We start from the raw sequence: 26,464 nt of genomic DNA, 5'->3' as shown, positions 1-26,464 counted from the left end.
AGCAACCCTACAGCAGAGTCAGAGTGAAAGGAAAGAGAAAATATAGTACATGGTAGTGGAGAAATAAGAAAGAAGGGAGTTGTGATCAGCAATGGCAACCTTGGAAAAATATGGAAGTAACTTTTGCGATGGACTTACCATAAAGAATGCGATCCACTCATGACAGGGTTGTTGGTGTTGGAACAAAGACTGAAGCACATTTTATTATTATTATTATTATTATTATTAGGGGAGGGTGCAGGGCAAATGGGACTAGGTGGCCTGCCTGGGGCCACATATCAGGGTGATCTTTGGGTGTCTGAGGCCGGATTTGGACCCAGGTGCTCCTAACTCAAGGGCCAATGCTCTGTTTGCCACCCAGCCACCCCTACTATTATTAATATTTTATTTTATTTTGGGTCTTTTTTTTCTTCTTTTAGGTTTTTGCAGGGCAGTGGGGATCGGGTGGTTTGCATGTTACATGGCTGGGTGATTGTTGGGTCTACAGGGCTGTGTGTGGGCTCAGATGCTCGTGGGCCCAGGGCTGGTGCTTCGTCCATTGCGCCACCTCTCCATACCTACAATTATTACTATTATTCTTTTTATAATTTTAATTTTTTTCTCTCCCCTTTACTTTATCACCCAAGCAAGTCTATATTCATGGGGGGCGGGGTAATTTTTTTACTCTTAAACAAGAATATTTTAATAATTTAAAAAAATTTGTACAAAATGAGAATTAAAAAATAAAATTTAAAAAAAAGAGGGGGGGAGACATGTGTCCACCGGGCACAGAGGGAAGACATTGAACTTGGGATGCTTTCCCCGGTGGCTGCCATGTGCATTAGATCCACTAGACAAAGACAGAGATGGACGTCCTCTGGAGTCTGACATTCCTGGGGACCCCTGCTCAAATGTTAGGAAGGTGAGGAGCCTGGGCAGCCCCTGGAAGAGAGGACACTGTCCACCCCGCCGACACATGGGGTCAGCGGATCACTGCGGGGTTCACACCCTGAGGGGCAGGGAAGGGGAAAGACTTTGGTGGGGTTTTTCCCCCTGCCCCTACAATCCCTGACCTCCTCTGTTTATCAGGCATGATGATGACCCCGGCAGGAATTGGAATCATGATGTGAGAGACAGCACCCACCAGAGGACTACGCCCTCCTGTGTCTGAGAGAAGAAACTGAGGCAGAGAGGCCAGAGGATTTCCCTGGGGCTGATGGGGCTAATGGGTTCAGGGCTCCCAGGCCGAATCTGGGCTTGGTTCAGCAGCTGCCTTCCTTGAAAGGAGGGCTTCATCTACTTGACCTCCCAGGCCAGGCACATGGACAGACTTTTCTTCCTCCCCTTCCTCCTCCTCAGCCTCCCCCTCCTTCTCCTCCACTCCCCCCAAACCTCCTCAGATATTGGACCCCACCAAGCTCAAAGTGGCTCCTGCCTTAGTGGATCTCAGCCACCTCACCTCTCCCTGCCTCCCCTAACCTGTTCTCCCCTCTTCCCCACTCAGACTTGCCCTAGATCAGGGACCAGGAGGAAAAGACTCCCCCCACCCCAGACCTGCCGAGTCCTTTCCTCTCACCTAAATGCCATCTCTATCCTGGGTCCACTGGGCTCATGTTTCCAGGATTGCACTTGGCTTAGGGGTGGCTGGTCCTAGACACCACCTCCTCCTGGCCTCACCCCCTTTTCCCTCTCCCTTCCCAGCTCAGCTCTGCCCTCCAGCTGAGTTCTCCCCCTAAAACAAAGGAAGCCTGGTCTCAGAATTAGACCTAGAATTGGGCAGGACTTGAGAAGCCACCATCTCCCCAGCTCCCTGCTGAGGAAACTGAGGCCCAGTGTCTCCCTGTTAAAGTCCCCTGCCTTCCTGCCTCCCCAGCCCAGCTCTCTCCCCTGGGTGCTCCCACTGCCCTCCTGCTCTTCCTGCCCCCAGCACAGCTGCTCCGGAGAAACCACGAGGAACACACTTGGAAACAACTCAAAGGTCTTTATTCCTCATAAAACTTAGATCAAGAAAAATAACTTTGGGAGACCCAATGCCCCTTCCCCCAGGTGGGCAGCTGCAGAATCCCTTACACCCTGGCTCACAGAGTAGACTGGCACAAGGCCTTCTAGACCTGCACTCACGAGCTGGCACAGGGATGCCTGGATCCCTAGGTGGATGCTGATGGGATGCCCGGACCCCTAGGTGGATGCTGATGGGTCCCACCAAGACTCAACTTGAGAGAACCTGGGGGCTCCAGCAGGGTCTCCCCACCAGGAGAGCAGAAAAAAACAGGCAGAAGGAAGAAAGGGGCAGGTCTTGGGTCAGAACCATTGCGGGGGACAGGACCAGGGTGCAGGGCACCAGCTCACTGGATGGTGCAAAGCTTCAGCCTGGGATTCCCTCAAACCTTGCAGGGCCTGGAAACGCTGAATCTCCCGAACCAGCTCATGGAAGGCCTGCTCCACACCTTGCCCGGTCTTGGCTGAAGTCTCCACGTAGGGTGCCCCAAAGCTCTTGCCCGTTTCCTGGCCCATGTCTGAGTCCACCACCCAGCGGTCCTCATCTGCCATATTGGCCACCAATACAATGGGCACCGGATAAATGCCCTTGACCTTCCGAAGCTGGTCCCGGAAGACGTTCACATCCACGAAGCTCCTAAAGCTGCTGACATTGTAGACGAAGAGGAAACCCTGGCCCCGGCGGATGCAATCCTCACGCAGGTCCCGGAACAGCTCCCTTCCAGAGGTATCCATGATGGTCACCTGGCAGGGCTCCCCGTCCACCACCAGCTGCCCCTGGTGCGAATCTCTAATAGTAGGCTCATATTCCTCCACAAAGTGGTGATGGAGAAAGCGGATGGTCAGTGCACTCTTGCCCACACCACAGCTGCCCAGCACCACCAGCTTGTAGGACATCTTGGCTCCGAACCTGGTTGACCACCTGGGGCTATGGGAGAAAGGGGAAAGGGAAACCCATAGTGATGGGGGCTACAGTTCACTGGCAGTGACACCACCCAGGCCAGTCACGCTGTCATCAAACCCAATGTAAAGATGGGGAAACTGAGGCCAACAGAAGTGAAGACCTTTGAAATTGGGTCATGCAGAGTCCAAGCCCTGCACTCCACCCACCCGGCTCCCCACCTGCCCCAGGGACCCCGGATTCAGAGGGGGCTGAGAATCAGTCTGAGGTCCTTCCTAAACCTGGGCCCCAGGTCTGACCCCAAGATTTCTGACCAGCTCCCTAATCCTTCAGAGTGTGGCCCCTACATTAAGGCACCCAGGAACACATGGGGTGGAGGTGGGGCATGAGCTAACCTGCTGACCTGTTAGCTGCCTCCTGCCTTTGCTGCCCCTTCCCTGCTCCACTCTGCCTCTACTTACCCTTTCTGAATTGTCAGTGAAGAAGCCTGGTGAGGAGGCACAGAATCAAGAATTCAGAAGAAGAGACTGGAGGCCCCTCCGCCCCCAGCAGCATCGAGTACTGGGGGACGGTTGCCCCCACATCATGGAGCCTCCTGGGATACCTGCCCCCTCCCTACCCCCATCTCCTGGCTTCACAAAGCCCTGCCCCCCCCAGTGGATTTGGGAAACCCACTCCCAAATCCCTAGGGCTTCTCGGTGCCCACATACCTGGGGAGCTCTTCCCTCCAAAGTTCAGGGTCCCCCAAGTGGCCCCTGAGCCAGCACCTTTCTGCAGCAGCAGGCCCCCACTTCGATGTCCAGCACAGGAAGCAGAAGGCTCCCCTGTCCCAGCCCAGAGTCGGCCAAGCCTCCCCAACTCTGCTTCTGAGCAGGTGGGTCCTGGCTCTTCTCTCCCCAGGCTCCACCCTGCCCCGGCCTCAGCCCACCCTGCAGAGGGGCCCCTTCCCCTGGCCTGTCAGCCCTTCTCTGGCCCCCCGGCTCCCCTACCCCCCCCCCCCGGGCTGGACCATAACCCCCAGGTCTACCTGCTGCAGAGAACCCAGTGTACTCAAAGCAATTGGAAACAAGTTGAGTAAATCCCCTGTTTACAGAAAAGCTGTCCCACCCAGCCCCTGAGCCTTGGGTACAACCATCCTGCCTGACCTTCTTGGACCCCGGCTCTTTTGGCCAATAGGTCGGCCAGGTGCTGTGAGCATGTGACATCACCCACCTGCAATGAGGGGGGCCACACCCAGGTCTCCAGCCCTGCCCTGGGCAGGAGGGGGCAGTGGGGGGGGGGCCCTTTGCAGACTCAGACCCAGATCACACTCTGCTGCAGCTCCTCTGAAGGGGCCTGTTCCTTGGGGGCTTCTGGGGAGAAAGCTCCAGGTATTGGATCCTCCTGCCCTCCGGGGTGCTGCCCAGGCCCCACCCTGAACCAGGCAGTCGTCCCTGGGTCCCAACCCTCCATCCTTCCCTAAGCCCTCTCCCTCCCTCACCCTTGGCAGCACCCTCCTTCTGTCCAGGTCACCTTTACACTGGAGTCTTTTTCTTGAAGTGTTGTGCAGAGAGGCGGGTTCAAATGTTTCCACAGACACATTGAACTTATCTCATGCCTCCTCATGCCCCTCCTGCCCTGCATCCTCCCCAATCCCTTTCCCTCACCCCACCTCCTCTGTCTCCACTCAGGATCCCTGGGGGTCTTCCCTGCCCATTCTCTTGCCAAAAACCTGAGGTCCCTCAGTTTTGCTGGAGTTGAGCCTCCCCAATCTCTCTCCCCGGGCCCTGCAGCTCAGCCTAGGTAGCTCAGGTGGTGTCAGCACAATCCAGGTGCCATCTCTTTTCCCTGGTAGCCTCAATTCTCTCATATGCCAACCAGAGGTTTTAAGCCTCGCAGTTGTGGCTGAGGCTGCCCATGTGATAGGGCTTTGGGGGCTAATCCCTGGGTGCAATTCTGGGGCAAGAACAAAATGCTGTTTAAAAAAGATTTATTTTTATACACTTCTTTGGTGAGGCAAAGGAAGAGCCCAGGCTTTAGTGGAAGCAGGCCCAAAGGGCAGCATGGGTGATCCTTCTTACTGGACTCCTGAAGACATCCTCAGGCTCCAGACCCCAAAGAAAGGGGACATTTACTCCCCCCACCTTCCGGATTTGTGTTCCAAGGCTTTCATGATTAAGATCCAGGCCTCAGATTGGGAGGAAAACCCTAGAGGACTTGGTGCAGTCAGGAGCCTCTCAAGGTGCCCCCATCCACCAGGGACAGACACCAGCCACACAGTGAAGAACCCTCCCTCCCCTGGGCTGCTGATTTATAAAACCTACCAGCCAGGCCTGGCCAGGCCTTGGGAAGCCTGGCTGCCAAACTGCCTGGAAAGGACAGAGACCCACACTGGAAATCACTGGGCACAGGGCTGACACTCCTCTGGCTCTGGGCACGGGAGGGCCCATGGACAGGGTAGAGAACACGTCCACCCCTCCGAGCCCTGCACCTGGTGGTGGTCACTGAGCCATCTGGGCTGCAGGGATGCAGGGGATCACCAAGCCCTTCCCACAGGCTGACCCTTCAACAATTCCTTAATTGGGGGGGGGTGTAGGAAAATGAGTTTGAACCGGCTCAGGTGGGAAAGGGGATCAGGTGCCCTCCTCCCAAATTGGAGCCTGGGGGGGGAGGGGGCGGAAGGGCCATCCAGTCCAACCCCCCAACTTCTCCCCAGTGTGGACACTGAGACCAGGGTCCCTCACCTAAAATCTCCATGGTTTCCTAACTTCCTCACCCTAGTCTCTCCCCCAGCTCATACTACCCTCAGGTTACTCCAGCCCAAGCACTCTGGCCCCTGACAAACACCAACACAGAAACAACCCAACAGCCTTTATTCCTGACAAAGCCCAAAATGAGAAATGTAAGCAACTGTGAAGCAGATACAACAAGACAGAACAATCAGGGGCAACTGGGGCTGATGGGGCTAGAGAGATCACGTGGGGTGAGGAGATCACAGTACCCATCTGACCAGCCCCGTGGCCTTGGGCAAGTCCCTTAAGTGCCATGTTTCCCACCTACAGAGAACAGGCCCACACCCCAACCCCTCAGGCCCCCCTATAGGTAACTGCTCTCCAGAGTCAGGTTCTCTATTGGGGGACCATAATATTGTATAATAGGGAAAGTCCCAGAAAGAAAAGCGCCCCCATTCCCAGCCCCCAGAGATGGGAAGGCCACAGTGCCCGATGAGAGACTAAGTGGCCAGAGGTCCACTGCGCCTGGGGCCAGGGAAGCGAAGGGAGACCTTAGACAGGAGGAGGAGGAGGGAAGTCTTTGGCCTGGTGGGGATACCAAGGCATTGAGATGGCTCTCCCTTCTCCAAGGGGAAAAAAAACAAAAATCCCAAAAGCCCGAGGGGAGAAGAGATGAAGAGTTCCCAAGAGGCTCCTGGAGACATCTTGGTGAGGCCCAGTAGAGTCCAGACCCAGAGCAGTGGGCCAAGCCAGATGAAAGCCTGGAGGCCAGGGGGGACTGAGGCAGGGGCCAGGGGAGCAAGGCATGGGCTCATAGGATCTTGCAGCGCTTAGCCCTGCATTCCTCATCCTGCTCAGCCATGGTGAGGCTCTGCTGGACCTTCCGAATCTCCCAAACCAGCTCCTGGAAGGCTTCCTCCACGCTCTGCCGGTCGTGGGCAGAGATTTCTATGAAGGGCACCCTGAAGCCCTTGGCCGCTGTCTTGCCCAGGGCCCAGGTCACCTGGCGTTCAACCAAGTCGTTCTTGTTGGCCACCAGGACGAAGGGAATGTGGTCACTGCCCTTGACCCTCCACAGCTCCTTCCATAAGATGTCTGCATCCACGAAAGACTTGATGTCATCCACAGCATAGACGCAGAGAAAGCCTTCCCCCCAGCACATGAAGGGCCACCATTGGCTGGGGCAATCATCCCTGACTGTGGCATCCAGGATCTCTAGTTGGCAGGGCTCACCATCCACCACCAGATGGGTGTGGTACAAATCGCCCAGGGTGGGGTCGTGCTCTGACACAAGGGAATTATTGACCAGCTGGAGGATCAGGGCACTCTTGCCCACCTCACTGCTGCCCATCACCACCAGCTTGTACTGCGCCATGGCCCAGCTGATCACCTAGGGAGACGGGGACAACAGAGGGAGCCTGTGACAGCTGAGGGACCCTAGGCCACCACTGTACCTCTCCAGAGCCCTCCTCATCTCTTCCCTAACACCTAGCCTTGGGGCCCCTCCTTTCCCATCATCCCTTGCCCAAAGCCAAGTAAGGCAGGCTAAGATTCCCTAGCAGGGGTCCTTCGGATGCACCCACAGTCTCAAATTAGGGCCAGGTCCCCAGAAACAATGCTCACTCATTCAACATCATTATAAGGAGTTTCTGGAGAGCAGGGTGCTGGTCCCAGTGATACAGCTCTCTGATGTCCCTACTGAATGAGAATCCCCACCAAGGAACAGGGGGCTATCTGTTCAGAGACAGTTTGGGGTTCAGGGTCACTCTATCTCCTGTGCTCTCACCCCCCAAATAACACAAAAATGTGCTGTGTCCTTCCAGGAGGAGTAAATGGGCACTCCCCACCTTCCCTAGAGAGCATCATGGTCCCTGTCTACCTTAATTAGGGGACATCACAGTGCCCCCATGCCTTCAGTCTCTCCCCACCCCCAAGGACTTAAAGTAATTAATAGGGCTGCTTGGCTGCGTCTGGGTTCCAAGTTGGATCATGGCTTGGTTCTATACCTTTGGCACATCTTGTAGAGAGGGCAAAGGCCTTTGGATCATTTTACCTCCTTTCTTTTTGAGCTTTCACATCTGGAAGTTTTGCCCCTCCTCCCAGGACTCAGCCCCCCACCCCCCCACCCCCGGCTGTGCCCAGAGAATAGGGCTTCCAGGGCCCCCCATCTCCTTTCACGCTGCTCAGGAGGTCCCACAAGTAGCCCGAGGAGGACAGAGGGCAGTGCGGCTCACCCCCACAGCTGCAGGGGCAGGGCCCCCCACCTCAGTGTGGCCCCGGGGACTCCGCTGAGGCTGCCAGCCCACTGCCCAGCCCGGTCACTCCCCAGATCTGTTCAGGGCCCCCTGCCTCTACTTACCCTGTTCTGGAGAACACGGAGCAAAGCGGGAAGGCGCCGTAGAGTCGTGTCCGACACAAAGCAGGGACCGGTCCTGGCAAGCGGACTCGGCTGCAGCCCCCTCCTCTCCCCCCAGAGCTCTTTGGGCCAGAAGCGCCGCGCCCACGCCGCGTGGCCTCCGGGAAGTCCGCCCCCTCCTGCCCCCAGGGACTATGTGTTGTCCTGGCCTGGGAGGGTCGGGCCGGGTGGATGGGGCCCCCGAGGGAGGCCTGGAACGCCGGGTCCTGGAGCTGCCACATTGTAGCCAGTGGGGCCCGCGGGTGGGGAGGCCGCATAGCCCCGAGCCCGGGCATGGCCGGCCACCTGGCAGGCAGACGGGGCCCTTGGGTGCCCACTGGCACAGATCGAACTCCTCAGAGCTTGTTGTGGCCGTGGATTTTCAGTCCAGTGTTGTTTTCTCACAGAATCCCCACCCCCCGAGCCAGGTTCCCGCCCCCCTCCCCCCCTCTCAGTCCGGCTCCCCTCCCCACGCAGCACAGGGCAGCTTGCTCCACCTAATGCCGCAGTTCTTTGCTCCAGAACTTCTACTGGCATCATCTTGTGCCTCTTTAGCTCCCCCATGGCTCCTGCCAGGTTCAATCTGGTCCCAGGGAAAGACAACAGCTCCAAGTTTTCCCTCAGGCTCTCCCTCACACTTAGCATTTCCCAATTTCTTCCTCTCTTAGTCCAAGGATGTCTCTGGCTTAATTTCCTCCTCCACTTCCAGGTCAAAGATCTGCCGGCCTGGTCCCACTCTGACCTCCAGGTATTCCTCTCCCTGACTCTTGGAACCTGAAAAGACTGGCACATCCCAATGGTGGAGGATTGAGAGCCAAGGACCCTAAGGTGGAACTGATGCTGAGGGAAGGGAGCTTCAGCAGGACCACACTGGAGAGTGAGGTGGGGTGGCGACTGACCAGGAGCATCGTAGCTCTCTCCCTAATGAATATTGGTGCAAAAATCTTACACAAAATTTTAGAAATGAGACTACCGCAAGTTATTCCCGGGATAGTACACACTGATTGGGTTGGATTCATACCAGGAAGGCAGGGATGGTTCAACATTAGGAAAAAACTCAACATAATGAAACTATTAATAGTAAAACCAACAGAAATTAAAGGATTATCCCAATAGATGCTGGAAAAGCCTTTGAGAAAATGCAACATCCCTTCCTATTTGAAAAAATACTAGCAAATTTATGGGTAAATGGAGTTTTCCTTAAAATAATAAACAATATATAAAACCATCAATAAATATTACATTTAGTGGGAATAAACTCAGAGCATTACCAATACATTCAAGGTGAATCAAGGATGCCCAAGATCACCGTGACTATTCAATCTAGTATTATAAATGCTAGGAGTAGCAATAAGAGAAGATAAAGAAATCAAAGTAATAAGAATTGGCAGTGAAGAAGAAAAACTTTCACTTCGTGGAGATGATAAGATGGTATACCTAGAGAACCCAAGAAAATCATCTTAAAAACTCCTTGAAACAATTCACAAATTCAGCAAAGTAGCAAAAGAGAAAATAAACACACATAGATCCACATTTCACACCCTATAACAAAGTAGGGTCAAAATGAGTACAGGATTTAGACATAGAGAAAGATATATCATAGATAAATTAATAGCCAAAATATATTCTATCTGATCTGTGATCAATTTAATGACAAGACAAGAGTTAGAGCACATTAACTGCACAATGAATGATTTTGACTATGTTAAATTGAAAGATTTTTGCACTAATTAAATCAATGCTGCTAAAATTAGAAGAAAGGCAGAAATGTGGGAAACAATCTTCACCACCAGGAGGTATAGTAAAGATCTCATTTCTAAAATATTGAGAGAATTGCACCAAATTTGTAAGGTCAGAAGTCATTACCCAATTGATAAATGGTCAAAAGATAGGAACAGACAGTATTCAGATGAAGAAATTAAAACTATATATAGGCATATGGAAAAATGGTGCAAATCACTATTGATTAGAAAATGACAATTAAAGGAACTATGAGGTATCCTCTCACACCTATTAGATTAGCCCAGATAAGAAAAAGGGCTGATGATCAGTGTTGGAGAGGTTTGGGAGGATTGGGACCTTGAGACACTGCTGGTGGAGTTGTGAGTGGTTCCAACATTTCTGGAGAGCTATATGGAACTATGGCCAAAGAGCAATAAAACTGTTCATACCCTTTGAGCCAACAATTACAATTCTAGGATTCTATCCAGAAGAAATGTTGAAAAAAAATGGGAAGAGACCTACAAGTTCCAAAATAAATTCTAGGAGCTCTTTTTGTGGTGGCAAAGACTTGGAAATTGAGGGGATGCCCATTGGGGAGTGGCTAAACAAGTTATGGTCCATGAATAGTAAGGAATATTATTGTTCCATAAGGAACCACACATGGTCAGACTCTAGACAAGCATGGAATGATTTCGGGGATCTAATGCTGACCGAAGTGGAGAAGAGCCAAGAGAACAATGTACTCAATCAAAAGCATTATGAGATGAACAACCTTGATGGCATCAACTCCTCTCCACAGTCCAGAGTGCTAGGTAGTATTAGACTGGTAATGTCCTATATTATCCCCATCCAGAGGAAGAAGAACAAAACAAAACACACAGAAAAAGAAAACCCCCCTACTGAATCTGATGAACCCTTTATAAACAGGATCTCTTTTGTATCTATTACCTTAATCCTAATTCCCCATGCCCAAAATGACGAATTTATATGTTTCACAAAATATGTATGTAAAATGATAACCTGGCTAGTCCATAATGACAGGAAGGGGGTGGGAAGGAAGGGTGGAGGGAAATTTTGTAACTTGGATATGAGCATATTTAAATGGATGTAAATTTTTTTAAATGAACAAAGGAAAAAAGAAAAAAGAAAAGCCTTGTACAGTGGATAGAATACCAGCCCTGGAGTCAGGAGGCCCTGAGTTTCAACTTGGCCTCAGAAACTTAGTAATTGTCTAGTTGGGTGACACTGTGCAAGTCACATTGCCATAAATAATTAAAATTTTTTAAAAATAACAAAAGATTTGTGATGGAAAATGTCATCCAAGGCAAAAGAGACAGAGGCTGCCTGCAGATCAAGGCATATCTATTCTACTATTTCACTTAATGATATCACCGACCTCAGGTGGGTTTAAGGCTAAAAGGTCTGAAATGACTTCTCTAGTCCTACTCTCCCTGATGACCTCCAATCTCTAATTTCCGATTGCCTATTACACATTTGGAAGGGGATGTTGTGGATATAATACTAATCTATTATCTTCAACATGTCCAAAGCTAGACTTGTTCTCTTTCCCTCCCCAAATCCATCCCCTTTCCCTACTTCCCCCTTAATTCCAGGAGCACCATCATATGGCTCCACATTTTGTGTTCCCTGGATGGCCAAGGCCCATGTGTGGAGAAGTAAATGCAGAGGGAACAACGAGATCTAATGCAAGGAGGCCTAATTTTTCCACATCACCTCCAACATTTGTCTAAATTCTTGTCTAGCACTCAGGTTCTTCAAGGGACAAGTAAAATAATCTGGTCCTCCCATCTCTTTGAAGATTGACCACATTTTTAGGATCCACTCAGTCAAAGACTTTAATGTAGTCAATGAAAAAACAGTAGATGTTTTCAGGAATTTCCCTTGCTTTCTCTAAAATTCAACTCATCTTCCAAAGTCCTGTTTTATTTTATCATTTCAGTACATGGGATTTATTTTTTTTTGGTTTTGCAAGACAATGGGGTTAAGAGACTTGTCCAAGGTCACTCAGCTAGGTAATTATTAAGTACCTGAGGGCAGATTTGAACTCAGGTCCTCCAGACTCACTACATCACCTAGCTGCCCCTACCCATGGGATTTTCTTGGCAAAGATACAGGGATGGTCTGTCCTTACTTTCTCCACTGAATCATTTTTCTCAAGACTTTCCACTAGGACCTGTCTATCTGGAATAACCCTCTAAGCAGAGCACATACTTTCACTAGGCAAGCTCTCTCCCCTTGACATGGCAGTCGTCAAGGAGGAGAAGTGTTTCTCCACAAAATAGTGATGTCTTAAAGTAATAAGAAGTGTAGTCTATTACATTGACAACCAGATGGCAGCTTCAATTTAAACTGTCTTGGGCAATTCTGATCATTACCCAATAGTGGGGGTCCTTCCTCGAGCTAAACTGTCAAGTATTCAAACATTCCAACAAAGAGCTCAGATACAATGTACTTGGTCACGCTAATGACATGCCAAATGTATACTTAGTCAAAAACTTATTTTATAGAGAACTCACATAAGGCAAACCCTCTTAAGGAGTCCAGAAACTGCACTACTGGAAAACCCTAAAGGTCTCTCTTAAGAATTTTAGAATAGGCCAATGAGTGAGAAGAGTAGTGAGTGACCCTGGCAGGCCTGTTGTTGTGTTGCATTGCTCCTGAGTCCAGCTTCCCTGAGAGTGGAGACTTCCCCTTCATGTTCCCACTGCGACCAAGGGCGACTGAGACACGGTGAGAGTAATGCATGAAGAGAATCCCATGTCAGCCCAGACCAAGTCCAAGCAGGCAGACTTAGAAGCTCAGAGAAGAAAAGATGTGGAGACTTCCAAGAAATGGACTGTTGACCAAACCAAACAACACTGAGGATCTTCCTCATGGCAGGGTCACTCCAGGAGTGGGCAAATTGATCCATCAGGGCCAAAAGAGCAAGGGAATGACACCGAAGGATATCGTTACAAAAATCAATGAAAAACCCCAAGTTATCATTGACTATGAGTGCAAACAGGCCATTCCTAATAACCAGGTCTTGGGCAAGATCCAAAGAGCCATTGGTCTCAAGCTTCATGGGAAGGACATTGTAAAAGCACGTGAAATAGGGGAAATGAACACAAAGTCTCACAATTAGTTGGTTCAGACTAATCTCATCTGGTCAGTTCTCTTCACCACCAGAACCAATGCATTCCTTCACATTGCCTAGATGAACACAGGGGTAGCAGACATGTTTGGGGGAGGAAACTTCCTAATCTATACCTGTTGTAAAAAATATCTTACAAATTAAATGATTCTCTTGACCTTTTTTCCTATTCCTTCTGATTTTGAAGATTGTGGAACCAGAACTAATAAACTTCTTAATTTTATCAGAAAATGTTTATCTTTCTAGAAATTTATAATTTCTTGAGTCATTGGGACATATGGTGAAATGGGATCAATTCAAATTAATGTGTTTTAAGAGGAGGGTTAGTGTGGAAGGGGTTATATCTATTTGACGGCTAGGGATCTTGCAAAGTGTGCAGATGTATCATCAACTGAAGTGACCTCTGTTCTCCTTAGCCTGTATTTTCAAGAGAAATTAGTAAAAGCCTTTTACCCTTAAAAACACTTTAGAATTGATTATGCAGAAAGGGAGACACTGGCACAGGACCACCTGGCATGGTGTGCCCCCATCAGAGAGGGCACTACTCTTTATGAACAAGGCAGAAGAAGATCAGAGAAACGTGACATTCGTACGTTTAGAGTTAACACCCTGGGCTATTTGTGCCAGGCCTGTGGTAGAACATTCCAGGCTCAAATGGGTCTCATCAATCACAATTGGACACGCTGTGGAATGTTTCTAACATAGTGATGCCATTTTGATCTTCTTCAATAACAAAGGACAAGAATCAACCAAGGTGGCTCAGTGGATAGAGCAGGAGACACATCTGTGTTGCAATGTGACCTTAAACACTTACTGACTGTGACCTTTTCTATGTCACTTATCCCTGTTTGCCTCAGTTTACTTATCTGTAAACTGTGCTGGAGAAGGAAATCAAAACTTCCCATTATCATTGCTACGAATACCCTAAATGTAGACATAAAGAGTTGAATATAACTGAAAAACAACTCTATTATGTATGTTTGGTGGAATGAATGAAGGAACGTAGGACAGCATTGACCACAGGGGAGAGTGGCCAGGAATTGATGAAGTCTTTTCAGCCAAAACTTCATTTTATTCTAGTGCTGGAAGGCTTCCCGTTCCCAACTCCATCCATTGACTCTTCGTTTAATATATATGTGATGGATTGATGATGTAGATTTCTTCATTTCCTGGAAAATTTTGTTGGGGCAGATGATGAGACCCAAAGGCTTCTTCCACATGGAGAACTCCACCGGGAGCAAGGGCAGGAATTAGGACAGTCTGCCAGTTGTAATTGCTGAAAGTGTGATATCTTTAAGTTTTCAGGAAACACCAGAAAACAGGAAATTAGTTTTTTAGTTGGAATGAAAATCAAATTATTTCATCAAACGTAAATAATAACTTGTAATGATACTGTCATTTACAGCTAAAAATACTTGTCTTTATGAATGTTTGTGCATTCCTTCAATGAATAGTTGTTGTTTTTTCATATGAGAGGGGAAGAAAGCAAACATTTATGCAGCACCTGCTATGTCTCAGTAGATGGCTAAGAATTTGAGAAATATCTCATTTGAGCCTCTCAAAAATTCTTTATCATGTTCACAGAGATAGTTTTATTGTGTAGGGAAAGATTTCAAGACTTCACTTCCGGGACGGCTAGGTGGAGCAGTGTTATCCACTGCGGATCTCCTCCACATAAAACAGTCCAACTTGTACTTTGGTAGAGCTTTCCAGAAGTCAGAATTTGTATTCTTCACTGAGAGGAGGACAGGCATCAAGGGGACTGTCCACCCTGACAGAAGTTTCCCCAACTGGACCAAAATGCCTTGGTCAGACTCCTTACTTCATCTCTCCAGTCTAAGGATATTTCTCTTTGCTATTAAACGCCCTCCTTCATGGAAGGAAGGTGACCCATTGAAACCGAATTCGCCCGAACATACGGACATACTGACATTCAGGTCTCTTTACCCCCAACCCACCTGCACACACATGCACTAAGTGAGAACAACTCAACCACATTGGAGAGGAGTAAGGGAAGTAAGAAGTATTCACTGCTTCAGCTAGGTGGAGCAATAGAATGAAGATGCCAATTTGACCTAGCTCACTTCCTTTGTAGTCCCAGGGGTCCAGGCTGCCTGGCAGAAGTCTCCTTCTGACTGTGCCTCATTTTCCCCCTCTGTAAAATTAGAGTTGAACTAAAAGGGACAGTTTTTAGAATGACTAGTGGACCCCGAGACCCCTGCTGGGAACTGCAGTGGTCAGAAGGATTTTCAAAACACTCCTCTGATATTATTTGCCTATGAAAATACTCTTTTCTTTTCCAACTACTGAATGGTGTGAGGAAGATTTTTTGCCTGTAATTTGAACATATAGTAATAAACTGAGGCAGAAAGGTGAAAGCTGGGGAGCCCCCCTCTCCCTTCCATTACCAGACTTAAAGATGGGAAACAAAATGACATTCTTCTCCCTATTTTTTGGCTTTGGAAAATAGTACTTTTCATGAAAATACTTTATGTTCCTAGCTACTGGGCTTATTAGAATGGGTTTGAATAGAATGCGTATTTTGTTAAAATTGTGCTCCATTTCAGTGTCTGATGCAGTCAGTAGGAAAGGGAACAAAAGCTTGGTAATGTTTGACAAGCAGCACCCTGGGCTATTTCTCTTCTGGATTCTCAGCCTTCAGCTTTATTTCCTTAAGTCTAGCTGACTGCTCTCAGGGGGCTCAAGTACCCACCAGAATCCACAGAAGCCCCAGCATCTGGAGTCTCAGCAGTTTTGGAGGGTGTCAAGGAGCCCAGAGGACCCAGAGGGGGAGAAGCTTCAGGTTCAGCTGGGTCCCTTCCAAGGCTAATCCAGGTTCTTATGAACACAAATCTCCAGAGCCAGGGAGGGGAAACTTCCCATTTCAGAGCTGAATCTCACCCTCTGCAGAAGGACAAAAGAAGACCACCTCAAAAAAAGGAAGGCAAAGAAAGAACTCAGGGCTGGGAAGGGCATTGTTGTCTGACTCAGGAAGACGAGTTCAAGTCCTGTTTCAGGTGTGACCCTGGCTAAATCCCTGAACCCTAACCTGCCTCCTTTTATCCATCTGTAAAATGGGGATCCTCATAGCACGAGCCTCGCAGAGCAGTACAAGGGAACAAAGGGACAAGGTGCTAAGCCAATGGCAGCCAGGTTTTTATTATGTGATTTTTTTGGTTTCTCTAAAGCCTGGGAGCTTCAGCGGCACTCTGAGACTAGACCAGCCCAGTCAGAGGGACCCTAATCAGCAGAGAACAAGGTGGATGGTCAACAGTACCAAGAAAATCTTCTGAGACTTCCCTGGGGAGGGAAGGACCTCCACCAAGTGTAAGCCATCATTGACTAAAAAACCCCAAACAGCAGAAGCTGGGGAAGATGACTGACACCAGAGTCAAAGGAGGAAGGGAGGGGGGCGATCAATCACCCCAACTGAGAGAGGGTCTGAGCTTTAAGAGAAAATGAAACTGGAGGCTGGGCTGAGGGAGGCTCTGCTAGAGAGTTAAACAGAGAGGCAAACAAGTCCCAGAGGGATGGAGAAGGGGAGGCAGGGGCCCGGAGCCCCAGGTTTAAGGCTATAAAAGAACAAGTCAGAGTGCTAAAGTGTGTTTCAAAGCCTATCGGCTGTCAGAGGTGGAGGCTCAAATGAACCCCATTTACTTGGTGAAAATGGAAACTATCCATGAAGAAAAGAGAAATGAGTGAGTCCCACCCAGGCTGTCCAGTCCAAGAACCGCATTTGACAGGAAGGAAACTGAGGCCAAGAAAGGAGAGCATCAGCTATGCCCTGTAGAGCATGGGGCTCCCCTTCCCTGTGGTACCCCGTGGTCCTTGTAGAGGCTCTCTAACTCCACCTCCTGGCCAGAGGCTCCTCCTGGCAACACGCCCTCCAAACTTTCCTATCATCACTCCAGGGTAGAGCTTTGCTGAGACAACTCTTTCACTTCAAGCAGGGGAAACTGAGGCAAGAAAGAGGGTGCTAGGTATAGTCCAGGGCAAGGTAGTTATCTGAACTCAAAGTAAGGAGGGACCAGGCTGCCTGCCTTCTATGTTTTGGCACCTTCCAAAAGGAGAGGAGCAGAAGTCCTAGGCTGGAAAGTGGATTCCTTAGTTAAGATTGGGGTTCACTCAGCAACTCCCTTGCCCTGGAGGGGAAGCTTGGAAGAGGGCCAAGCTGAGCCATGGGCTTACAAGGACTCCCCCCACCCCAAGAGCTCACCCTGATGAATGGAAGCAAAGATTCCAAAGTCTCCCAAGATGCAAGGGGGAAGGGTCTGCTAAACCTGGGGGGAGGCTCCTGAGGAGCTGAAGGGGGCATGCTGGACAGAAGAGGGGGAGCTGGGCCCCGGAAATCATCCAGTGGGCATCCGCATCCCTTTCCCCTCAGCCCAAAGGGACCCCTACTAGACCTGGCCCTAACAGGGAGGAAAAGTGAGGGAGCAATCTCTGTAGAGAGCACATGGGGCTTTGAGTCAGGAAGACCTGAGTTCTAATCCTGCCTCAGCCCCTCACTAACTAGGTGACCCTGGGCAAAGGTTCAGCCCACTACGGCCCCCCTTCTCTGGCGAATTGGGGACCCTAACCCCCTCCTCCCGAGGTCCTGAGGAGCTCCTCATGTGACAACAGAGGTGCTTCTGTCTGTCCTTACATAGGAGGCTGGGGAGGAGCGTGTCCCAGCCACCCCCATGGGTTCTGAAATGGGGGGGGGTGGATCCTAGGGAGCACGGACCTGAAGACCCAGGCTGGGCAGTTGGGGAGCAGGGACAGGGAGCCTCTGACTACGACACAGATTTGGGGCTGAGTAGGGGCCTGGATCCTGGTCCCTCTGCCTCCCAGAGAGACTGGGAGGGGCACGCCCTGTTCTCAGGTCCCTCCCCCCAAAGCTGCATTCCTTCAATCCTCAACCCCAAATTTTGAATGGTGAGACCCTTTCCAAGCACCCAGCCTGGCCTGCAGTGGAAGGGTACCTTCACACACCCTGGACTATCCCCTGCATCTCAGCTCAGAAACCAGAGAAGGGCCAAAGCTCCCTCCACTCCCTCCACAGATGTGACCTCAGAATCAGAGATCAAATCACCCAGTAGACTCAACTAGGGACTAGGAGGCAGCAGTGGGGGTGGGGGTGGGTTAGTCAGAGAGGGGAAAACATATTTCCACATAGGTATCTTCTGTCTGGAAGGCTTTTGTTCCTGCCCCAGATCAGCTCCCAACAGGGGATCTTGTTTCCTGTATCCTGACCTTGAGACCTGGATCAGAGAAGCTGGCTGCAAAGGGGGTGAACCTCCAGTCCAGGAGGGTCCCATGGGGGGCAGGAATTCCGGGGCCTGGTCGGCCCAGACTGGCCAGGCCCCTCGTGGCCTTGGAACAGCGGAGTGCTGACCTGCCTTGCCCCCACACACACCCTGGGAACCCCCAAGCCCAAGATGCCTGGGTTCCAGCTTCTCTTCCCTCACTACCAGCTCTCCCACTGGCAGCTGCCAGTGACCAGAGGATGCTCTGAGGCTGAGACCCTGGAGCAGCCAGAGCAGGGGTCCACTGAGCGGGCTCCAGAGTGTGGGTCCACAGAGAACGGGTCCACACCTGTCTCCACAGGCAAGGAAGAATGGTGACCCTGGGCAAATCCGAACTTCTAGCAGCCTCCCTTTCCTCCTCTGTGAAGTGGCAGTGATAACAGAATCCCCCTCCCAGGGTGACAGATCAAAGAACTGGGAGCTGGAAAGGATTGAGCCCATCTGGGAGATCTAGAAATGCCAGCGAGTGACCAGCTCACGATAAAGTTGAGCATTTAGTCAGCAGGAGATCCACTGAGAAGGGGTAAGGGTATGACATCCGGGAAGAGAGAAAGGAGATCCAGTGCCAGGTGGTGGGGAGGGGTGGGCGGAACTGGCTTTTCTTAGAGACCAGGTCAGCTACTGTCCGAAGTAGAGGATGAGTGCCGGCTAAGCAAGGGCCCAACTAGAAATGATGGAGATCTGCCAACAAGGGTGAGGAGGGCTCCGATCAGGGGCCTGAAGCAGCTGAGCCAGCCCACTGTGAAGGGGAAAGCCAGGCAAGTTATGCAGTGATGCCCAGTCTCGGCCTCTATGTCTCCTCTGACAGCCCCCCAACTCTGCATGGTCAAGTGCTATAAGCCCCATTTTGCAGATCAGGAAACTGAGGTTCTGAGAAGCAAGCCCCTGCCCGGCTGTCTCCCTTGGACCCTCCCACTGCCCCCCCTTCCTGCCCCCAGCACACCGGACAAACAAGGAGGAACACAGCTGGAAACACAGTAACATCTTTATTTGTAATCAACCTGAGAATGAGAAAAGTAACTTTGTGACAAAACCCGAGGCCCCTCCCGCTTGCACCCTGGTTCACACAGGAGACTGGCACAAAGCCCTTTGTACCTGCACTCCTGAGCTGGCCCAGGGACGCTGATGGGTCCCACCAACAATCTCCTGGAGAGAACCTAGGGAGGGTCTAGTAGGGCCCCCCCCCCCAAGAAATGCAGAAAAGAACACACAGAAGGAAGAAGGGGGCAGCAGCTGGGGCAGGAAACCTTGTTCACAGGATGGTACAATGCCTGGACCTGTGATGCTGGTCTGGCTCAGGCTGGGGGTGGTCCTGGGGCTCCTGGAACAAGGGCCGCTGGACCACGGGGATCTGGCCCCCCCGCATCTCCACGATCAGCTCCCTGAAGGCCTTCACCACGCCTTGCCGGGTCTTGGCGGAGGTCTCCACGTAGGGCACCCCGAAGCTCCTGGCTGCTTCCTGGCCCAAGTCAGTGTCCACCAGCCAGTGGGTCAGGTCCACCTTGTTGGCCACCAGCACCACAGGCACCCGACCGGGGCCCTTGACCCTCTGCAGCTGTTCCCAGAACAGGTTCACGTCCACGAAGGTCTTGATGTAGTCCACCGTGTAGACGATGAGAAAGCCATGGCCCCAGCGGATGCAGTCTTCCCGCAGGCCCTGGAACGCCTCGGCTCCGCCGGTGTCCACGATGGACATGTGGCAGCGCTGCCCGGCCACCACCAGGTACCTTCGGTACACGTTTCGGATAGTGGGCTGGTAGTCCTCCACGAAGCGGTTCTGGATGAAGCGGACCGCCAGGGCGCTCTTGCCGACGCCCCAGCTGCCCAGCAGCACCACCTTGTACAGCATCTCGGCTCTGCCCCAGCTGCCTACCTGGGGAGTACGGAAGGAAGGGGAAAGGAAACCTGCATGGATTGGGGGGGGGGGGCTACGGTGCACGGGCTCGATCACCCCGGCCACACATGCTGGTTCCCACTTTCCAGCTGGGGAAACTGAGGCCAGCAGAACCAAAGAGCTTTGTCATGATTCACCTATCTAATAGGTGGGTAAGGCTGGCGTTGAATTCGGATCACTTAGACCGCAAGCCCTGCACTCCACCCACCCGGCTGCCCACCTGCCTCAGGAATCCCGGATTTAGAGGAGCCTCAGGAATGGACCGCGGGACCTTCCTAAACCTGGGACCCGGGGCTGACCCCAAGACTTCCGACGGCCTCCCCATCCCTGCGCGACCCTGCACTAATGCAACTCCAGACACGTGGGGTGGGGGGCTGACCCACTAACTGCCTCCCCCGTTTGGTTCCCCAGCCCTGCTCCGCAGGCCTCTACTTACCCTTTCGGAATTATCAGCCAGGAAGCCTGGCGAAAAGGAACACAGGGAAGAACTCAAGAGTTAGGGAGACTGAAAGACTCTCCAGCCCCCCCCAGCTTCAAGTACTGGGGGACGGCCCGCCCCCCACCACGCGGTGCCTCTTGGGAAGCCCGCCCCCTCCCCACCCATCACCTGGCAACATAAAGCCCCGCCCCCCCAATTGGGGAAAGCCGCCCACCCATTCCCCTGGGATTTGGGAAACCCATCCCCAGAGAAAGAACGTACCTGACAGTGTCTGTGGGCGGCGCCTCCCCTCGACGTTCAGGCATTCTAGGAGCCCCAGGCCCTAAGTGGCCAGAGCAAGCACCTTTCTGCACACCCCCAGGGCCCCCACTTCAATGTCCCAGGAGGAAGCAGCAGGCTCCGCTTTCGAACGCAGGGGGCCCTAGGCCTCCCAAACCCTACTGCTGAGGGGGGATCCTGGCCCTTCAATCCCCAAGCCCCGCTCTTTGGTACCTACTTGTCTTCCTCCGCATCTCCCCACCTCTGGACCCTACCCGCCCCCCACTCATCGTGGCTTCCATCCTCAGATGCAGAGGGGCCCCTTCTCTGCCATCCTGGCTTTTCTGACACTCCCCCCAACATCTGTCATCCTAAAACCGTCTGCCCCCTCCCTCTCCCTCAGCAGCACCCTCCTTTTATCCTGCCCCCTTTAGACTGGAGTCTTTCTCTTCTTGGGAGTGCCGTGCAGAGAGTAGAGTTCAAATCCGACCGCAGCCACGCACCAACCTTGTAGCCCGAGCAGCTTGGTTCCCTGCTCTGGCTTTACCTCAGCCTCTGATCTTTTCTCTTCCCTCGCCCTGCCCCCACTGCTCCCCAGCTCCCTTCCGCCCACCCCACCTCTTATCCCCCCCCCCCAGAACCTTAGGGGTCTTCCCTGCTCATTCCTTTGCCAAAAACCTGAGGTCCCTGGACCCTGGATTTTGCTGAGGTTGAGGCCCCCCAATCCCTCTCCCCTGCCCCTGTGGCTGCGCCAGGCCTACCCTGGTGGGGTCACAGCACAGTCCAGGTGCCATCTCCTTTCCCTGGGAGCCTCAACTCTGGCACATGCCAACTAGAGGTATGAAGCCTGGAAGTGAAAGCTATGTGCCAGGGATTTGGGGGCAAATCCCTGGGGGCAGTTCTGGGACAAGAACAAAATGCTGTTACAAAAAAAATTTTTTCCAGGTTCTTTGGGGAGGCAAAGGAAGAGCCCAAGCTTTAGTTGAAGCAGACCCAAAAGGGCAGCATGGGTCACAGGCAGATTTCACACCCCTTGGCCAGGTCAGCCTTTCTCTGCCGTCTTGGGTAAGGGCTAATTTAAAAAAAAAACCCAACCAACCAAGCCTGGGGAGCCCAGCTCCCAAAGTGCCTAGAAAACAAAGAGGCCCAGATGGGGGGATGCCTGGCAGAAGGCTGACACCCCTCTGGCTCCAAGCATAGGAAGGACCCATCAGCCCACGTACAGGGCAGTGTGTCTGCCCCTCCGAGGCCTGCAGGGGATCCCCAAACCCTTCCCACAGACTGACCCTTCAACAATCACTAGACTGGGGGTCAGGGGGTAGGGAGGAAAATGAGTTTGAGCCAGCTCAGGCGTGAAAGGGGATCAGGTATGCTTCTCCCAACTTGGAGCTTGGAGGGACCTGGGGGGCCATCCAGTCCAACCCCCCAACATCTCCCAGATGAGGAGACTGAGACCTGAGTTCCCACAGCTAAAATCCCCATGCCTTACTAACTTGCAAGGCTGTCTCTCTCCCCGAAGCCATACTGCCCTCCTGTTACTACTGCCCAAGCACTCTGCTCCCTAAGAAACACCAACACAGAAACAACCTAACAGCCTTTATTTCTGACAAAGCCTGAACAAAAACTGTCACCGACTGTGAAGCAGAGTTGAGGAAGTTCCTGTAGGCTGCATTCATTGTGTCCCGCCACCCCCAATCTTCAGCTGAATCAGGATGCCCCACCTGTCCTCTACACCAGGGTTCCCAGGGAGGCTCAGGGATGCCCAGACCAAAGGCCCCTGTGTAGCCAGACCCCACCTGACCCACAGCTGTGCCAGCCTCTATCAGGACATTCACAGCCAGCGCCCCCACCATCTCCTAGAGGCAACAAGACAGAAAAATCAGGAGCTGATGAGGATGGAGAGCTCACCTGGGGTGAGGAGATCCCAGTACCCATCTGACTAGCCCTGAGACCTTAGGCAAGTCACTTAACTCCCATGTCTCCCACCTACAGAGAACAGCCCCCCCCACCCCCACCATCCCCCCCTAGGAATGAAATGCTAGTCTAAGACAAAGGTGGACACACATACAAAAAACTACCCTGTGTCAGATCTTGGAGGGACCCTGAATAGGAGCTGTGTCAAGGTAGGATTCCTCCCCAACACCCCAGACAAGGCCTTCTGGACCACCCCAGGGACTATAACTGGCCCCAGACAACAAAACTCCAAGATCAGGGGCAGAAAGGAGAATCATTCTCGATGGTGCTGTTCTCAAGTCAGAGCTTCTATTGGGGCACCATGATTTTGTATAGCAAGGAAAGCCCAAGAAAGAAAAGCCCCCCCAGCCCCCTGAGGCGGAAAGGCCATAGTGCCAGTCGAGAGACAAAGCAGCCAGAGGCCCACTGACTCTGGGGCCTGGGAACTCAGGGAACGGCTTAGACAGGAGGAGGAGGGAATCTTTGGCATGGTGGGGATATCAAGGCAGTGAGATAGTCATCCCTTCTCCAAAGGAAAAAAAAGCAAAAATCCCCAAAGGCAAAGAAGAGAGGTTATGAAGAGTTCCCAAGAGTCTCCTAGAAACATTTTAGTGAGGCCCAGCAGGGCCTGGATCCAGAGGAGTGGGCCAAGCCAGATGGAGGCTGGGGGGGGGGGGCAGGACCAAGGATGCAAGGCTCAGGCTCACAGGATTGTGCAGGGCTTGGGCCCACAGCCCCAGCCGTGCCCAGGAGGGGTGATGCCCTCCTGGATTCTCCTGATCTCCCGAACCAGCTCCCGGAAGGCCCGTTCCACACCCTGCCGGTTCTGGGCTGAGGTCTCCATGTAAGGCACCTTTAAGCTCTTGGCCATTCCCTTGCCCAGGGACCGGCTCACTGGTTGGTCAGCCACGTCGGTCTTGTTGGCCACCAGTACGAAGGGAATAGGGTAGTCGTTGCCCTTGACCCTGCCCAGCTCCTCCCGGAAGATCTGCACATCCACAAAGGACTTGACGTCATCCACAGCATAGATGCAGAGGAAGCCCTGTCCCCAGTGCATGAAGTGCCGCTGCCTGATGGGGTGATCCTCACTTCCTGGGGTGTCCAGGATGTCCAGCTGGCAGGGCTGGCCATCCACCACCACATAGGTGCGGTATGTGTCTCCCAGATCGGAGTCGTGCTTCCAAGTAAGGCAGTTCTTGACTAGATGGAGGGTCAGAGCACTCTTGCCCACCTGACGGCTGCCCATCACCACCAGCTTGTACTTAGCCATGACCCTGCTGATCACCTAGGGAGACGGGGACAACAGAGGGAGCCTGTGACAGCTGAGGGACCCTAGGCCACCACTGTACCTCTCCAGAGCCCTCCTCAATCTCTTCCCTGACACCTAGACTCGGGGCCCCTCCTTTCCCATCATCCTTTGCCCCTGGCCAAGCAGGGCAGGCTAAGAGTCCCTAGCAGGAGTCCTTTGGATGCACCCACAGTCTCAATTTAGGGCCAGGTCCCCAGAAACAATGCTCACTCGTTCAACATCATTATAAGGAGTTCCTGGAGAGCAGGTGCCAGGCCCTGGGGTACAGGTCTCTGATGCCCCTGGGTGGCTCCTGCATGAGAATCCCTAACAAGGAATAGGGGGCTATCTGCTTAGAGCCAGTCTGGGGTTCAGGATCACACAATCTCCTGGGCTCTCACCCCCCCCCAAGGACCCAAGAATGTGCCAACTCCTCATCCTTCCAGGGGGACTAAATAGGCACTGCCCACCTTCCCTCTAGAGGGTCGTGGTCACTGCCCTCCTTTCTCAGGGGAGATCCCCCCATGCCTTCAGGCTCTCTGCACCCCCAAGGTCCCTGAGTAAATCATAGGCCTGGTTGGCTTGGTCTGGGGTCCAAGATGGATCCTGGCTTGGTTCGACACCTTGGGCACAAGTAGCAGAGGAGGCAAAGGCCTTTGGGGCATTTTTCCTTTCTGGTTGAACCTCCACATCAGGAAACCCCTCCCCCACCTCCCACCTCATCCCCCTCCCGGACCCAAGTCGTGCTCAAAGAGCAGGGGTTCAGAGACCTTCCCCATGTCCTTCCACCCAGCTCACGAGGGGCCTGAGGAGCGCGGAAGGGCAGTGCGGCTCACCCCCACCCCCTGCAGGGGCAGGGCCGCCCCCCGTCAGTGTGGCCCCGGGGACTCCGCTGAGGCTGCCAGCCCACCGCCCAGCCCGGTCACTCGCCAGATCTGTTCAGAGACCCTGCCTCTACTTACCCTGTTCTGGAGGCCACGGAGCTGATCGGAAAGGCGCCGTGGGGGCCCCGAGGGTAAGGGGTCCGACAGAAAGGGGGGGCAGTCCTGGCAAGCGGACTCGGCTGCAGCCTGCATCTCCCCCCAGAGCTCTCTGGGCCAGAAGCGCCGCGCCCACGCCCCCTGGCCTCCGGGGAGCCCGCCCCCCCCTCCGCGCAGCCCCGCCCCCCCCGGGCTGGCCGGCCCCCGGGGCCACGTGCAGGCCTGGCCCGGGAGGGTCGGGCCAGGTGGATGGGCCCCGTGGGAGGGGCCCCCGAGAGAGGCCTGGAACGCCGGGTCCTGGAGCTGCCACATTGTAGCCAGTGGGGCCCGCGGGCGTGGAGGCCGCATAGCCCCGAGCCCGGGCATGGCCGGCCACCTGGCAGGCAGACGGGGCCCTTGGGTGCCCACTGGCACAGGTTGGACCGCTCAGTGCTTGCTGTGGCCGAGCATCGTTTTCCTTGTGTTCCCCTTCTTCACCACAGTGGCCGCGGGTGCTGGTCCGCAAGGGGTGGGCGTGCCAGCTGAGCTCTACCTTGTTTCCACCATACTTTGAGGCAAATTGAAGGTGTTTACGAGAGGAAGCGTAGCCCCCACAGGATGAGGTGGAGGAGGAGAACAGTGCCCCTCCGGCGGTGGTCCGATTCCGAGGGCCCTGCCTCTGGGCAGCCCGAGGCCCCCGAGAAGGGGCTTCACTGCTGGTCCCGCAGTTGCTATCACTCGCTGTGCCTCCACTCTCTTCCTCCCCCCTCTCATTTACTTTGTTCTCTCCCTCCTTTCATGCTGGCCCTGTCCAAAAGTGGGTATCCGAGGACCCTCTCCCTCGGTCTTCCCTCTCTTCTATCCCCTATTCCCCTTCCCCCATTCCCCCTCATCCCGGCCCTTCCTTCTCCTTTTTCTCTAGGTAAGACAGATTTCCTCAGGCTCTTAAGTGGGTGTGGTATTTCCTCCCCGAGCCCTTTCTGAGGACAACGAAGGCCCATGCATTCCCCCTTGCCTTGTGGGCCAAGATTTTCAGTCCAATGTTCTTTTGTCACACATTGCCCATCCCCAGCCAGGTCCCCCCACCCCCAGCCCGGCTCTCCTCCCCAGGCTGCACAGGGCAGCTTGCTCCACTTCATGCCCCAGTTCTTTGCTCCACAACGTCTACTGGCATCATCTCGCCTCTCTTTAGCTCCCCCTTGGCTCCTGCCAGCTTCAATCTAGCCCCGGGGAAAGACAGCAGCTCCCAGTTTCCTCTCAGACTCTCCCCTGAACCTTAGAATTTCCCAATTTGTTCCCCTCTTAGCCCAAGGATGTCTCCTCCACTTCTGGGTCAAAGATCTGCTGGCCTGGTCCCACCCTGACCTCCAGGTCTTCCTCTCCCTGACTCCTGGAACCTGAAAAGGCTGGCACATCCCAGTGGTAGACAATTGAGAGCCAAGGACCCTAAGGTGGAACTGATGCTGAGGGAAGGGAGCCTCAGCAGGACCACACTGGACACAGGGAGAGCGAGGTAGGGTGGTGA

At 53.0% G+C, this 26,464-nt stretch overlaps 1 protein-coding gene and 2 pseudogenes across 2 annotated transcripts; all 3 read right to left on the bottom strand.

Moving 5' to 3' along the window:
• Positions 1 to 1,976: 1,976 nt before the first annotated feature.
• Positions 1,977 to 8,095, bottom strand: LOC141515932 (GTPase NRas pseudogene; annotated as a pseudogene).
• Positions 5,732 to 25,365, bottom strand: LOC141515931 (GTPase NRas-like). Of its 2 annotated transcripts, none has more exons than XM_074227344.1 (2): positions 24,943 to 25,365; positions 5,732 to 6,979 (listed from the first exon to the last, which is right to left on the bottom strand). In XM_074227344.1, the coding sequence occupies exons 1-2, from the start codon at positions 25,324 to 25,326 to the stop codon at positions 6,401 to 6,403; spliced, it is 963 nt and encodes a 320-aa protein (XP_074083445.1). In that variant the 5' UTR covers positions 25,327 to 25,365; the 3' UTR covers positions 5,732 to 6,400. The 2 variants fall into 2 exon arrangements, with proteins under 2 accessions (XP_074083445.1, XP_074083444.1); XM_074227343.1 differs by lacking the exon at positions 5,732 to 6,979 and adding an exon at positions 22,770 to 23,977.
• LOC141515930 (GTPase NRas pseudogene) lies at positions 19,120 to 20,564 on the bottom strand (annotated as a pseudogene).
• Positions 25,366 to 26,464: the final 1,099 nt, after the last annotated feature.

The sequence above is a fragment of the Macrotis lagotis genome, chromosome 3 (genome assembly GCF_037893015.1).
Source record: "Macrotis lagotis isolate mMagLag1 chromosome 3, bilby.v1.9.chrom.fasta, whole genome shotgun sequence".
NCBI classification, from domain to species: domain Eukaryota; kingdom Metazoa; phylum Chordata; class Mammalia; order Peramelemorphia; family Peramelidae; genus Macrotis; species Macrotis lagotis.
Note: the sequence above shows the minus strand (reverse complement) of the source record. Positions and strands in the feature narration are given on the sequence as shown.

What these genes read in the sequence shown, in the direction of transcription:
- LOC141515931 (XM_074227343.1), bottom strand. Translation starts at nt 25,326, where the DNA reads ATGCCCGGGCTCGGGGCTATGCGGCCTCCACGCCCGCGGGCCCCACTG. An exon ending in TCCGTGGCCTCCAGAACAGG is followed by an intron (nt 23,978 to 24,942) that starts GTAAGTAGAGGC and finishes CCGTCTCCCTAG; the next exon opens with GTGATCAGCAGGGTCATGGC.